At 41.8% G+C, this 16,461-nt stretch overlaps 1 protein-coding gene across 1 annotated transcript in view; it reads left to right on the top strand.

Annotated features, from left to right (window-relative positions):
* LOC310985656 (receptor-type tyrosine-protein phosphatase gamma-like) overlaps positions 1-16,461 on the top strand; it is a gene marked incomplete at its 5' end in the record, with an annotated part of 340,997 nt that overhangs the window by 256,972 nt on the left and 67,564 nt on the right. Inside the window, 2 exons of the mRNA XM_083971275.1 lie at positions 1,118-1,184; positions 15,299-15,456. Coding sequence (XP_083827401.1) covers positions 1,118-1,184; positions 15,299-15,456 — 225 coding nt within the window. The remainder of the gene's footprint in view (positions 1-1,117; positions 1,185-15,298; positions 15,457-16,461) is intronic.

Genomic DNA, 16,461 nt, shown 5'->3' on the forward strand with positions numbered 1-16,461 from the left:
TGCCATTTTAACAGCACGTCATTCAAACGTATCTCATCCAGCTGTCTCCTCCGAGGAGACACTTCTCACAGCCATTTGAATACAAAGATAAAAACAGGCATGTGTCCATTAAAGCGGTCCACCTTTTGCAGTCTGATTGATTTCCTTTCGACAAACCACTCCACTGTGATGTGGTTTAGAAAAACACAAAGCAACAAAACAGGTTGTTTTTCTGTGCTTTCTTAACAAACATGTCACTACAGAGTTGGCAGACCAGACGCAATGTTGTTGGGGTTTAAGGTTTTTTTGTGCTTTGGTTTTATTGATTTTCAGCCACCATGACAACAATGACGCTTTAATTGAAGACAATGAAAATGCATGTGTTACTATGACATCACACACACTGAGTTCATATGAAGAGGGCCTTTGAGAGCTTGTTGATTGCCGCTGTTTGTTTCTTCTAATTACACTGCACTTGTTTTCTCAGTGTCTCCTTTGTGCTTTTCCACTTTTTTTCCTCCCCCTTTGTCACTTTTATCACCTTCTCTTTCTCCCAATTTAACCCCAGTGTGATTTTCCTCTCTGTTTTTCTGAGGTGAACCGAAACACATACTGCGGTGTGTGGTTCTGTTATTCTTCTAAGTAGATCTGTGGTTCATATAGTTTTGACAAGTGGACATTTATGGGTCTGAGTCAGTACAGCAGCAGCAGCAGCAGAGGATGTGAAATACAGCAGGTAGTTCAAACTGACAGACACAAAATTACTTGTGATGACCCTCGATGAGCTTAATGGGTGGAGTCAAGTCTTGAGAGAGATTCAGGTCACCTGGTCTGGCCAAACTGCATAACCTATAGTGGCAGTCAGGCCCTGGCTTCCACACTGTTTGCCTTTTTCTTTTCACTTACGTGCAATCAACTTATTTCTCTCCTTTTTTCAGCCATGAGTCAGGTCGTGGCAGAATAAAAGTAAACAGTCTGTGTTGGCTGCTCACAAACAAGCCTGATGGAGGGTGGATGTCGTTTTTGGTTTGGACTGGTCTGGGATATAAATGAGGTGTTTAAAGAAACACTGTCTCCTATAAATAATATTGTTATGTGACTGTATCTAACAGCAGATTTTTCTTTTGGTGTCCCTCAGGTGGGAGGGAAGGACAACCCTGCTGTCGAACCCATAATCCACGGCCTGAAGGGAGTGGTGCATCACGGTGAGTGGCAGCCCCAGTGCCCAGTCACAGGGGGAATAGTGATTTTCTGTATGCACACATACATTAACCATGCATTAGCACCCAAGGTTTTAACCTTTTTTAGCTCATTGTTATTTGTTCTCCAGCCCACACACTTGCTGCAGGGTGAATGTGTAGGCTGTATGTGCTGCTTATTTCACTCCAGCATCTACATTTCAGAACAGAATGTGTGAAAATACATATTCATAATACATATTGCAATGATGTTATATTTCATCTTTCCCTTGAATTTCGCACCTGTGTGTGTGTGTGTTTGCAACAGAGGATGGGAGATGCTTAGACTTCCTGCCAGTCAGCTTCCAGTTACATGATGGCTCTAGATTCATTCAGTTTAATTTGTCGCCGCATTTATTTGCAAACTATTACAGCAAAACAATTTTGCCATCCTGGTCCATGACATGATCTATTAAAAATAAACCCACATTCAGGTCCAGATGAGCTTTATAAACTGATGAGGCATAATATTTGAACTGCAAATTTGCTCAGGTAATTTCCCCACTGTACTCAGGAGGGGTTTGAGTTAGTATGCTAAATTAGCACTGTTAACTGAGGCCTTATCACTCTGAGCTATGATGATATTATGTCCAGTTTCTAATTTTCTAATTGACCGCTAAAACCCAGAGCTCCCAAGAATTAAGGAAATGGGCAGACGTGGTAAAGTCGGCCCTGATACGAGTTAAACATTAACATCAAATTAAACTGATACAAGATAAACACTGAAGTGCAAATGATAATTGTGTGCAGTATGCGTGTGTGTGTGTGTGTGTGTGTGTGTGTGGGGGGGGGGGGGGGGGGTAGTGGATGAAGGGCTGAAGTATTCTTCAGTGGCTGGAAAAAAAATGTTTGCCCCACAACAACAGGGTCTGACTGACTGACTGACTGACTGACTGACTGACTGACTGACTGACTGACTGACTGACTGACTGTCGGACTATGTATGTCAGTGAGATTACACCTAACTGAGTTGGCGTTTGCTCACTGGTTGTTGTGCTTTCAAAGTAAATTGGCACAAACAGTCGCTGTTACAGACACCTTGCAGCAAATCTAGTGACTTCTTGGTCAAACATTTGCTACTTAGCAGCGTCTCCACTTCTTCCCCATGTCTGTGTGTCTACTCCGTTCAGAGTGTCAGTGAGGCAGAGCGGCACTTTGTTACAGAGGCTGACCTCTGTTGAAGAAGTAACAAATGTGCTGTTTGTCCTCTAACTTTCTCTCTGAATAATCATTTTGCTGTTGAAACAGCACTACGGCAGGATTTGCATACTTTCAAGCAGTACTCTGTTCTGTTTCATTATATTTTAGCTAAAAGCATACACAATAATTAAGTATTTCCATTTTAAGCCATAAGTGAAAGGTTTAGTTTTGGTTTTGTTCGCCACATTGAGGGGTCAGTAAGCAGGGATGTATAGGTACAGTCTATGAACGGTTAATATTCCAGGTGTGAGAAATGGAGGCGTGACTGGAGAGGGGCTGCTAGTATTTCTCCGATTTTGGATATAACTGAGTGGTTAAGAGCAAATTAAGTAGTAGAAGTAGAAGTTAGAAATTGTGAAATGATGGGTGGACTATTGTTCATGGCAGCCATCAAGGCCAAGTTTATCATGTTTATCGAGTACTAGCTTTGTCTAATATTGGGCTTTTGACTATTCGAAATCTTATCCAATGCTATTGATGAGTCAGACAGATTTAAGAGAGAGGAGACAAAGGAAATGGAAGAAAGGGATGAGTCATCGTATGAGAGATAAAGTTGATGTTAAAACTTTTTTCTTTTCTTTGCTTGAAGCTCAAATAGGTGGAGAAGATTTCATTAAATTGTGGTATTAACTTGTGATACATAAACAAATTACAGGCTATGCAGAATGATATACAGTATATGTGGTAGATTACTTGGGGTCTTATTGCCTGCGAAACAAGTCCTTGGATCTTCCAAGCAACAATTTTAATTGAATTCATGCCGACGAGATGGGGGAGTTTGTTTTAGAGAACACGGGGAGTAAATTAAAAACAACAAACACATTTCAAATGAAAAGGTTCCTTGTGATGCTAAGGTGCATTTTCAGGCTCACTAACATTGGGGGGTGACAAAGATAAGTGAGAGGAGGATGATGGTGGGAGAGGTGGAGCATTAGAATATGTGCACATTTTTTAAGTATTAGACTATGGATGGACATCAGCAACATAAATCTCATCAGAAATGCTGCACTTCTATTTGACCAGTGCATTAAATAGTTATTCATCTCCATAATTAGTTGCAGTTATATAATATATAATACTATTTGCATTCACACACCTTTACATGCTATGTCCTCTCTTTCTTACCTGCTCCTCTGCTGTCCTAATGCCATTTGTCTTTCCTCACAGCATACCATGTACAGTACTGTATACTATTCTGACCAAGCTCAGAGCTACATGACTCGAATAACTTTAAAGTACAAGGATTTATTCATCTTATTTTCACAGCTTTCACTTATTTTTTTAAAGCCCCACTATGTAGGATTTGTGGTACTGGAACTCTGGTTGAGAAGAGCAACTGTCTGCTACTGTGTCTTTCCCAGAGAAGCACAGTAGCCGATGTAACGGACCAGTACCCAACTTGCCAGTGCCCTTGCTGTCGCCGGCATCATTACCGGTACCGGTGCCATCGGCATTGTCATTACCAGTACCGTAGTGCAGTTGCTGCCGTCATTTCCGGTGCCGTTGCCAGTACCGCCATCCCCGTTGCCGATACCGGTGCCAGGGAGGCTGGTCGCCCGTGTGGCTCAGCACAGTGCGCTGGTGTGTGGGTGAGAGGAGCAGAGAGACCGGGCTTGAGCTCGGGCTCTGGAGTTCAGGTACCAGGACCATGGTGTTCCTACCCGCACAGGAAAGTTACAGAGTGCAGTTTCAGCCGACGCGACCTCTCTCAGGCTGCAGCAGCAGCACCATCCATCCTATGAACCATTTTTCTACCACTTCAATGAGTTTAGAACAATTAGTTTAATGTCAAAAAAATACATAGTGGGGCTTTAAAGCAGAAGTAAGCGATCCGGTCGTTTTGGGTAACTTCTTGTCAGCCGACGGAGTTAGCAGCCCCCGCCCTCGTCATGGATCTATGGTCCTTGTCCCTACGTCACCACATTCACGCGCATCTCTTGGCTGCACACACAGCCCTTCATGCCGTTCTCTCTCCTCATTGGATACAAGGAAGTATACAAGACGTTTTCTCCTCGGCTTATAGCAGAGCAGAGTGACTGACAGACCCGTGTTTCGGACCAAACACTCTATGTAAGTGATTGCTGTCGGAAGATATAACTATTTAAGACTTATATTAACACAAAAATTCCGCTTACTTCTGCTTTAACATCAAAGACGCGCTAAGTATCTCCTTTTCTCACTTATGATCTTCAGCAGCTCCACAAAACAGCAGACCTGCTATACAGTAATGTATGGGGAGTAGTGCATTTGGGAACACAGTGTCTCTATACAGACACAATGCAAAGCAATGCATTTTTAAGTTGCAATTGGTATGCCCCCCTCCCCCATCCTCCACCCCCACCCACCCTGCCTTACCATGGTTTAGTCCACTGCCTGCTACCTCACTCCCACACACCCGCCTGATACAAGCAGTTGTGGCTCAGAGACGAGAATAAAAGGACGTACTTTTGTGTTTCAGAGCAGCGAAACGCCAACTAAGCCCCCAGTGACATTAACCGCCATGTGATGAAGTCTTCACAGGAAAGGAAAGAAGTGCTTCTGGAAATGTTAATGTAATGGTGGCATTAGAGAAAAAAAATAGACATAGAGAACAGAGGTGAGCAGAGAGCAGGGACAGTCACACAGTCTGGAGTCTCAGGTAAAGTTTGTTGAGCTTTTGTTTGTCACTGTTTTTGTGAAGTAATTTCTTCTTTACACATTTTATTCAAGCACACAAGGGTTTACTGCAAGGATGTGGGGCAGCATCTGACAGCTTTGATGAATAAGTAAATGAATTTGAGAGTCTAAACAGAGGGAAAGAGTGAGAGAGAAGAGCAGACACACAGAGACTGGAGAGAGGCCTGTGCTCACAAACTCCTGTTTTTGTATGATCAGCTCTGTGGTGATTGAGAGAAACCAGAAGTGCTGAATTGCTTGTTGACCAGGGCAGAGAAATGTGCTTCTGGCATGAACAACAGTGATGCACTGCTTGCACGATGTGTGAGGCGGACTAGAAGAATGTCTGCAAATGAAAGTTGACCAGGCTGAAACAGAAAGAGGGGAAGCTTCTGAGCCTGTGCTACCTGGTGGTGCTGATGATGTGGCTGAGGCACCGAGATGCAGTGTTCACAATAAGGCAAACAATCTAAACTGATTTTAGCTTCTTCTTTTATGTGGCTAAACCTATTTTCTGCGTTTGAGCTACTTGCTCAGCTTCTGTGCTTCTGCTTCTCTAAACCTGGATTGACCTGTTTGCCTTGCCAGATTTAGCTGTAGCAGAACAATCATCTTCCTAGAATATTTACTTTTTGACTGTAATATACAAGTAAAAATATCTTTACAGGCAATCACACATCTAGTCAAGTAAGAATTAGGTCTATACTGATCAAATACAGAAAGTTATATACAGTGGTTATCAGAAACAACGGTCAATAAAGGGCATATAGTCTCTCACTCATCCCTTTCAGTGACAGCAGCCATTAATGACGGTGAGCGGTTGATGTTGACTGGTGACTGTCACTGCAGCAGGAGGACTGAGAGTGCTGCTGCTGGGTGTGATTGTAATTAACAAGGTCACTTGGTGGAAGCAGGAACGTGGATCCGATGCTGTTCTCTGCTCCACAGGGAGAAGATGCAAAGACAACTGGGGTGTAAGTGGGACCGTGGTGGGATAATCATCTGTTGTGTATTATTTTATCAAACTTTAATTGTAGGGTACACCAGCTTTGATTGCACTCCTCATCAAAAAGTCTCATCCTTTTGCATCATTTAGCGCCTCACATACAGTATGTTCACACCATAAATTAGGACTTCTGGGATGATTCAGTTGTTGTTTTTTTTCCTTCACATTACAAATTAGAGGATTTTACATTGTTTTTTCGTTGGAACTGTATGCCCTAAGTCAAAAACGGTTGCCTCACGCACACAGCCCTGAAGTTCATCCCTGTCATGATCAAAACATTTATCCTAAAGCAATGTTCTGTCCTGCCCCCCCAAAGGGCCCCACTCTCCTTGCAACAACAGAGCAGCTTCAGAGGGAATTTTTAGAGCTTCGCTATACACAAATAAAACTTTGATAAAACCCCACCGTATGATACTTGCACTTTATCTCCTGCTCAGCTGTCTTGGAAAAACTCGTCTGCCTCCATAATTCATCTAACACAAAGACCACTCAAGTTCAATCAAGGCCGCACTCCCGTCTCTCCCATGGGGGAAAGTGGTTGGCTAATTTTCTCTGTCTCCACCAGTGCTACTCTACGGAGCAGCGGGTGGTTAAAATTTTCACAGCGCTTTCTCCTCTTGTTGCCGGGCTTGTCTGGCGGACATGCACCACAGGTCTGATTCTGCTGTCTTTGTACCTCATGCCTTGTTGCATTTTACATGAAACCTCGCTGGAACAAATGCCCTCTGACCAGCTAGCCAGCGAGTGGCGCCATGCCATCCCTGTGAAATCAGCCCGGTTAAAAAATAAATAAATAAAACCCGAGTCTGATTTACATAGCGGACTCATGAAAGGCTCCGGCGGCAAAGAGAGGAGCCCATTGTCTACACAGAGCTTGCAGGGGCTTTGGAGGCAGATGCAAAGACTGATAATGATGTGGTGGGATGATGTGGGAGACGAGAGGTGGAGTACGAGCACAGTGATAGCTCTCATGCTCTCATGCTTTTATTTTAATGTTGCTTGTAGTGGTACTTTGTAGAGATGTTATCATCACTAGTACAAAGATCATCATCATCGCTACGGTGAAAAAGTTTCAAACACATCTGGAATACTCACAGGTGTCAGAGGATGAAACACCTCCCGTTGTACGCTGCTGCCAAAGTGGATAACTCATTGTTAACACATGCGGATGTGATGTTACAGATGCCGGCGTATAGAGCACATCGCATGATGCCAATTCCTGCCCAACAGAATAGTACAAAATAAGCAAAGGAAACAATAGATAGTAAGTAAAATCCATCTGGAACATTTGAAACATTTAAAAACAGGAGCTAACAAAGGGCATGACTCCACGGCCATACAAAGGCTCCATCGCCTTTGGCTTTAAACCTCAATCCCAGCACAGCTAGAGGGTGGAGGTCAGCAGACTTCAGTTAAATCCCCATGACCGGTGGATGCCAGCCGATGTGTTGCTTTATATGTAATTAAAAGAATTTAAAATCAATTTGGCACTCTATGGGTAACCAATGTCAGTTTGCCAACACTGGTGCGAGTTGTGATGTGTTACGCTGTGTGTTTGTTACCAGTCTGGCAGTCGCGTTGTAGACCAACAGGAGCCAAGACAGAGAACAATGGTTCAGGATTGTGAACAGTGTGTTGCACTAATCAAGGCAGGAGGAGATAAATACATGAATGTTTCATTCGATGTAATGAAACGATGATATAGTTTTAACTTAATTAGTGTTTTTCAGATGGAGATTGCAGGATTACACATTACATTATTTATGTACTACCGGTACTCACATTTCTTTTTCTTTTTTTTTCCCTTTTTTTTAAGATTTGCTCAACATTTACCACTAAAGGACCAATAAACTGATTTTATCTCTCCAAAGTCCCCTCAGGGACTTCTGCTGAGGACTTCTGTCATGATTAAGCTTCATGAAAATAAATGACACCCAGTCCTTGATAGCTGTTGGGCAGTGAAGAGAGAAAAGAGAAATAAGAAAAAAAAAACATAAATAAATAGAATAAGTAAATAAACATAAAATCCTCACATTTCCAAAATACATGATGCGTTATTGTGGATATAATTAACACATACAGTATCAGTAGCATATTCTGTGTGAAATACTGTAATGTAAAATTCATGATGTGACTGACAAATTATGCTTTTATTTTGTATCTTATTTTATCAACAATATTTTTATCATCCATGTTAAATCTTCAGCAGAATTAATGGCATTCTGATGTGTTACCTAAAGGAAATATCACAGTTCCTCCTCAATGAACATTAATATTGACACCATCTGGTCTGTAGTTGTTCCGATACAGAAAGAGTTCTCAAAGAAGAGGATTAGGAGTCTGTTCTGAGACAAAGGCACTCAAGGCACTTGAGATACGTCCTTAGGAGAGTTTTACCATCTCATTTCATCTCTTCCAAGACAGCAGGCCCTTCAACAGTTACCCTCGCATTGACATAATGCACAGCACAGCTAGAGGTGAGGTGTTGCAAACATCCAGCGCACTACACTAGAAAGTCTGAGTTGACCATAACGAAGCTTGCAAACAAAAACCCCTCCCTTTGCCAAATCCAAAATGATGGTCTTAAAAGAATCTTGGCGTCACTCACAACCATCGGGCCAGAACTGTTCAATTATCCACTAAATTCAAGAGAGAGACTTTAAAGACGGTCTTCCAAAAGGAGGACAGATAAATAGATAAATAATGTGTCTGCCCCAAATTTCTGGAAATCTTGTTGAGCAGAGGATGAAGAAGGAGCTTAATATGTGAGCTCTGTAGAGGGGAGCCACAAAAGATTGGATGTGAAAGACGGGGGCGATTAAGCCCCCATCAGTAAAGGAGTGGTAGACATACTTGTACAGTAGAAAGGAGAAAGGAGTCGGATATTAACAAAGAAATTCTCTTTTACGTGTTCCCATACAAGTGCCACTGGCTTGACATGGTACCTCAAATCAGGAGAAAGCGCCATAAGCCATGTACACCCTTTAAAAATTAATTGACAATCAGGGTCGCAGAGTACCAAGTCAGCGGAGACTCTGTGCAGTGAGTGAGATAGTGAATTAATGGACTTGTAATTTGTGCTGGAGGAAGCCGAAGAGTAAGGGCTTCATTTCAGCACAGTGACATGAGAGCAGCAGGAGCGCTGACACTCAACTAGATAAACAGAGGAAATGACACAGTGCTGACACAGAGGGGTGTGTAAGCTAAATATACAGCTGCTCTCAGACTCAGGCTCTCTACTGTACTGGACTCCACACTTCTCCACATAGGACTGTGATCCTTGTAAAATCTGTTAATATCTACCAGTTGTGTTCTGTTACTACTATTTGTATATTTTGCTGTTTCTCTGTTGCTCTGACTGTTTAACTCTAAAACATAGTTTAGCTGCTACCTCTATGGCCGCCAGGCTCAAAACAAATGACTGTTTTATGCCTGTGTAGATTGTTACCTCCCAGCTCTAGTTCTTTAGTTAACACACTGACCTGATCTAATCCGTATAACAAAAAAGTGTATAAGCATATTTCCTGAAGTCAACATTTTTCTTCCAAATTATACACTGGCACTGAAGTTTCTACATCCTCTACATGTTAGTGTTGTTTAAAAGAAGCTCAAAACTGACTGTCTTTAGTTTGAGGTTACATTTTTAATGTATTTTAACTGACTAAAGGATCTTAGTGGTAGACTGCTCAACTCCCAGCTGCTCCAAGGCATCCTGTGTCCACTGAAAAGCACAAGTGAATCACTAGATATAAAATGAAACAGTTTTATTCTTTGTTTTTGCTATTTTTAATTTTCTGGTGTGTTTTTTATGTGAGTCGGACACTTCTGTTGAAGATTCAACTTCTGGCAAAAACCTCCTGAACATCTGGTTCATAAGTTATCAGAAAAACAACAAAACAAAAATTAGCAGCAATCTTAGCTTCCATCCCTTCCATCTCAAGTTCAGCATACAGTGTGTGTGTCTTTTGTTATTGTTTTGATTGAGTGACCACTAACAGAAGTTATAGACTGTGTTTTTAAGCTGATCATGAAGCTGCTAAACAAAGAAATATCAAAGTGTGTACCGTAATGGAGACAAAGCTTAAAACCCAGGTTGAAGAATAATCCAAAAATCCCTGTATTTTTAGTTTGTACCTGCAGTGACCAACGACTTATGAGCAACTATAAACATGAGGCTGTCAGCTCTGCATTTTGTGGACTGTGTCAGTATCAACCTCCTCACATTGCTCTTGAGAGACAGGCGTCACTATTTGGGCTCTTTACTGTGAGATAACTAGTGTGTGCATCAGTGTTCTCATTGTTCTTTCATTTTTATAAAGAAGGTCAAACAAGACAAAAACCAACTCATCCCTGCAAAAACCAGTGCCATGGCTACCACCGCGCCAACACTGAGAATCATTGTTCATGTCCATAAACCACTCAAATTAATTCAGACATTACCATCAAAGTCTTTACAATAGCAAAACACTATAAAAAAAACTAAAAATGTGACATAAAATCCTAATAAATCCACACAATAAATCCCAACATTTACCATCTGTTGATAAAACTGGTGAGCGAGTCGCTAGCGCCATGTTCTGCAGTAAAAATCCACTTATCACTGCAGAATACAAAGCTCTCGTCTATGCATTAAATGCCACCTCATTTCATGTGCAAATGAAGCAATCTAACTGCAGTGCAGATAAATGAGCCCCTGCTTATTTTATTCTTGAAACGACCCTTGAACACTCCAGGATTTCAAACTGAAATATCCCTGACCATCCAAGACATGTCCAAGACCCAGTTTCTGTACAGTACATGCAGCAGAGCTCAGCACAGCCGTCATGACTCTACTGTATTTATACTCTTTCATCATAAATGCTTAACAGCGCTCATGGCAAACCAGAGGCAAACAAACATCTAATTCATTCTGACACCAGTGCTTATTTTCGGCTGCTAACGGGCTGTTTGATATGGAATATTAATCACTTTTCAGCCATGCATGAAAACATAATTCACCCCCAGATAAGGTCAAACAGAAGAACTACATGTTTTAATCGTATCTTTCACACAATTTTTATTTAAGTAGTTGTTGTCGTCAAACTGCCTTGGCAGGCGAGGCTCTCTCTACTTAAGTGATTTTTATGAACATGTGAAAATAAAAATGCAAATGCAAAAGAGCAGAGCGCTGGTGTGTGACGCCTTCACACAGACCACATGTTGTGCTTCTCTACACAACTGCTGGTCAGAGGTAATTAAATGTAAACGAGAACACCACAAATTCAGATTTGTATTTTGTGTGCTTCAGCCTCACTCAGTTTACAGTATGTATGAAATTAACATTTTTGTATTAAAGTGGTGTAAATATTGTGATGGGCAATAAGGATTAAACTTAAGAGTGTTAATAGGATTTTCTTTTCCTTTTTGAGGGAAGAAAAGTGTGTTTAGGTATTCAGTGAGTTGCTTCTTTTGTTAACAACATTTCACAGGGCGTCAGATGAAGTGTACAGTAATTGCAGCGGGACAGATGCTGCGCTCATTGTTTTCACACGGCACACCTCATTCTTTAGGTGCTCCTGTCATTTCTCCTATAATCTAACACTCTGAGTATCACCTGTCTGTTTCCTGCTTATTTGGCCATCTTTATTCAGCTAATTGACCATCAAGTGGCCAACTGCAGGGTCTCTCATACAGTACAGCTCACTCTGCTTTTGATGCATTTACTCTGAAGCCCACAGCTCAGACAAACTCAAATGTGATTTCCTGGAGTCTTTCCTCATGTAAAAAACAAAACAAAACAACAGCTCATAGGTTGTATATGCAGGTTCTCTGTGGTGGAATTTTTTCTAAGCTGGAGAAAACATGATGACCCAAGTTCAGAAGTCACACGCTGAAGTAATTATTGCAATCTGATGCACTGCTGAGAAAGTCAAGAGCACAACAAGCAGCAGATAAACCACGGTTCTGAAAATGTCATGTCTGATTACGAATATATAATCTGAGATAGCAATATTTTACCACAATTTACTTCATGAGACATCAAATGCAATGCAAATTCAAAAGCTCCTTCAAATGTGCCGGCCAAATGCAGCCTTCATATCCCGAACTGTAGGTTTAACCCATTGTGGCCAGAACTATCCCACAATTCCTTTTGGACCACTTGGATTTGGTCCACTTGCCGCGAGATGTCAGCAAAGCAGTGGAGAAAAAGTCATTTAAAATAGATCAAATTAAATTTTCGGCTCCATGTCCTTTGTGTTTGTTATTTTTTTATGTTTTAATTTAAATAATTTTTAAATGTGATGGTCGACTCTGAGAATTCACAGCTGAATGAGCTACAGCTGTTTGGTAGGCAGCGGCACGCTGGGAGGCCCTGGAGCGTTCTTCTATAGGCTAGATCGTCTCATTTGCCATGACCATTACAATACAGTATTTGTAACCATGACAACCAAGGTCTGGGACACCTGCCACCATAGGGGTCCAGTGAAATAAACAACCTAGTTGTTCCACTTGGGAGGGTTGGTTGATTTCCTGTTACTACTGCATCAAACCCAAACAAAACACAGTATAAAAGTGTGTAGCAATAGAAACAGTGATGTCACTTCACTTATAGCAGCTGTGTTTGAGTGAGTGTCCTCACCCCCTGCTCAGTTCTTCAAACCCTGAGCATGAAGTGCTTTACATCATGTCTTCTTCACCTCTTTACTTAATCAGAACCTGAAAGGTCATTTCTCAACCTTACAGGTGTTAGAGCTGCTATCAATTGCACCTGGGGTTCTGCCTTGTTTGTTTAGTTGCCATGGAGATACCTCAGTTTCCTTTGATCACTACGGATGGTTAAGTTTAGAAAGGAAAAAATAAACTAACACCAATTGTTTGAAAAAAGGAAGAGGCTGAGTCAAAATGTCACTACCTTAAATTTAACCGAAGCTTAACCTCAAGTGAGACACGAAAGTCTCATATGAATCAGCTCAGGAACTAAAAAAGCATTGACAGCGTCTTGTGGCTGATTGGGTTCAAGATCAGAAACAATCAGATTTAACTAAAACTGGCAACAATCTTCCACACAAAGTGCAAATAAGGTTCACCTGCAGATATGTGGAGTCTTCAAGGGCTATTTAAAACCGTAACAATCTGGATCAAGACAACAACAGTCGTGGCACAGTTTTTAGATCAATATTGGCACCAAATATCAGTCACACACTGAGTCCTTGGGGCACCTCCCAAAATGTGACTTTGTGGCGTGAATGTGTGGAGTCTCCCTCACTGTGGAATGAAAAATGAAGACATGACTTACTAAATGAGGACGCTGAGGGACGATTAAATGAATGGACAGCTGTTCTGACACGACGCCGGAGGCTCTGAGCTTAAAATACCCACCATGTGATCACGTCCTCATGCTGCCTCAGCTAATGTTCGACTTTTTGGGGCCCTCCTGCAAGACAAAAAAGACCCGAAGCCTGTCGCTACAATCCGCTGCCCCACACTGAATCTTCATCCTCCTCCTCTTTCAAGCACCGTTTGCCTGCATGAGGCGTAAAGCGTATACACCAGCGGGAAAGTCTGTGTCTCATGCGTGAAGATGTTTCCTGAGTTTTGTGTTTGAAACAAGACAACGCCACAGAGAGCGTTCAGTTCTTGAGGGTATTAATTCAGATGCATAAATCATGAAGAAGGCCGGTCCCACTGTTCTCTGCTCCCTAAAGTACGCACCACCAGCCCCCACCTCATCACTCCCCCCACCCCCGCCCCTTCCTCCATCTCCGACTCTTCCTCCCTCGCCAGCTCACTCTGTCGTGCAGATTCGACGGAGCTGAAAATATATCCCTGAGCTTGACGTTGGGGAGGCAGAGAGAGAGAGAGGGAGGGGGCTTGTCAGAGGAAGAGGAATAGGGGGTTTGGTGGTGTGGGTGTGGGGTGAGTGGGGAGGGTCTATATGTCACCGATAAAGACAGTGCATCTTCCCCTTCACCCACCGTCGTCCCTGTCAAGTGACCCGCCCCACTGCATGCATCAGCCCCATGTCCCACACACGCGAACGCCATCTCTCACCCTTTATTTCCACTCCTGTCACCACCTTCCCCACATGTTTCACCGGAACAGAGCATTGAATGTTTTTTCCTCTTCCTCCTCCTCTTTTCATCCCTTATCATCATTCCTGTCTCCTTTGTTCTGGCTTTCTTATTTTCTTACTTTTTCAAACCGTTCTTTCTCTTTCTTTCCCTTTACCTTCTCCTCCTGCTGCGTCCCCTGATGACAATTTCTTCTGTCACACACACTCCTTCCTTTCCTCCTCCTCTTCTTCTTGCCCCTCTCATCTAAAAAAGCCTTGCTTTGTGGGATGAGGTGTTGATGAAAATTATGAACATTACTAGGGGAAATGTTTCTTGGAGTGATGAGACTACCGTTGATACTTTAAGAAGAACATGCACCTGGAGGGAGCATGATCTGGAGCTTTGCTGCTTCTGGATCTGGACAGCTCATTAAGGGGAACATTAATTCCCAAGTTCATCATGGTCTCCAAAACTCTCAAATAGTTGGGTTAGGGTTATATCCTCTCCAGCTGGTTCAGATATATCTGTAAGTGTAGTGACAGCACTGCTTCAGATGAATCTATACCTGCCAAATGGTAATATTTTTATCTCAACATGAGCCTTGACTTGCAGATTGAAGTCAGTATCTGAATCTTTAAAGTCAGTCAGTCTTTGTTGTTTTAATCCATAACCCTATAACCCATATATATAATCTTCTTAACTCTTTCTTAACTTAATTTTGGCTTTGGTCATCATCATCATCAAACCGCTGCTTATGTCCACGATAAAGTTGTTCTGGAGGCAGGTAGCTGAAGGAGACACCTTCACTGTGATTCTAACTGTCTGAAAATCCCACCTCTGTCTGTGAAAGTACGATTTAAAAAGTAAACACAGTTTCTTCCTCATTTATCATTTCATGACTTGGAGATGTGATGTTGCAGCGCTGATTTTATTGCGTCTGCCACCCAACACTGAGACAGGTATAATTATAGGTGTTCAGTGAAATTATGTCTGTCAGTGGGGGGACATTGAACAAGGCAGGCACAATGCAAATTAAATCAATGGCATCAAGCTGCAGGCTGTGAAACAGGAGCACTTGGGTCTGCTCCAGAGAGCCTGGTCACCATGGTTTGCAGTGGAATAAGGGCTGTGGTGTAGATCATGTTGTATTGATTTGTACACTTTGTCCTGCCCTGTCTCATCTACAGAAAAAGAGACTTTCCTGGAGCCGTTTGTGCTGAAGGACCTGCTGCCGTCCTCGCTGGGGAGTTACTACCGCTACACCGGCTCCCTGACCACGCCGCCCTGCAGCAAAGTGGTAGAGTGGATCATCTTCAGCAGACCTATCTACGTCTCATACAAACAGGTAAGAAATGCACAGAACTGTGGAGGTCATATGTATGCATTATGCACATGAGAAATTGAAACTTACCTGGACCACTAACCTCTTATGATCAGGACATGTTGGATGTGTTTCATTATATCAGGATCTAACTGTCCATGTTTTATTGTCCAGTAGATTTTGTCAGAGAAAATTCCTCTGGGCATCAGTAACACAATTCATCTTCTCTATAAACATAAGAAAAAAGCAAAACCACAGACTTGCTGTATTTAAACTCTACAAAGACAAATACTAATATAATTACTAACTAAACTAAACTAATAATAATTGTTTATCCTGCCCCTGTGCTGACTGCAGCCCTCAAGGTGAGAATATGAAGTTTTTGTTTCCTCTTCACACTTTAGCATCAGTGACGACTCTCAGGAGAAGACTCTTGAACTCTGTAGTGGTCTGAGGTTGGGTCTTAACATTTGCTCCAGACTTTGTTCTCACATCACGAACAGCATTTATTACCCATGATGGTCATTTGTGCTGCTTTAGGTGATTTGATAAGTTTTTGAACCAGAAACTCTTAAAACAAACTTTGACCTTGGAGGCCCTGCCTTCATTATTTTGATATTAAATCTTATTGAACTACTTTTGCTTAGAGATACGGTACAGAGTTTAGTTGAAGAGTCAAACAATGATCCCTTTTTCACATTTATTTTTATATAAAATAAAAATATATGATAATGTATAATATGATAAACAGTACTGATATATATGCTATCACAGTCTGTGTTTTATAATATTTATGTAAAGAAAATAAGTATTTTATACTGTATATTTTACCAGTGTTATTAACTTATGTAAGTTACTTTTATTTGATTTAGAAGAATAAATCTACTATCTATTCCAAGGCACTTTATCTCTGCATAATACTGTCCAGCTCACAGCCATTGTCACTCACACTAAAACCAAAGCTTTGACCTACGTTACAACAGGAGCTTTTTTTGTTGTTTACAGAGGGGTGTACTATGAAGTGAGTGA

Source organism: Trachurus trachurus (genome assembly GCF_905171665.1).
Source record: "Trachurus trachurus genome assembly, chromosome: 5".
NCBI classification, from domain to species: domain Eukaryota; kingdom Metazoa; phylum Chordata; class Actinopteri; order Carangiformes; family Carangidae; genus Trachurus; species Trachurus trachurus.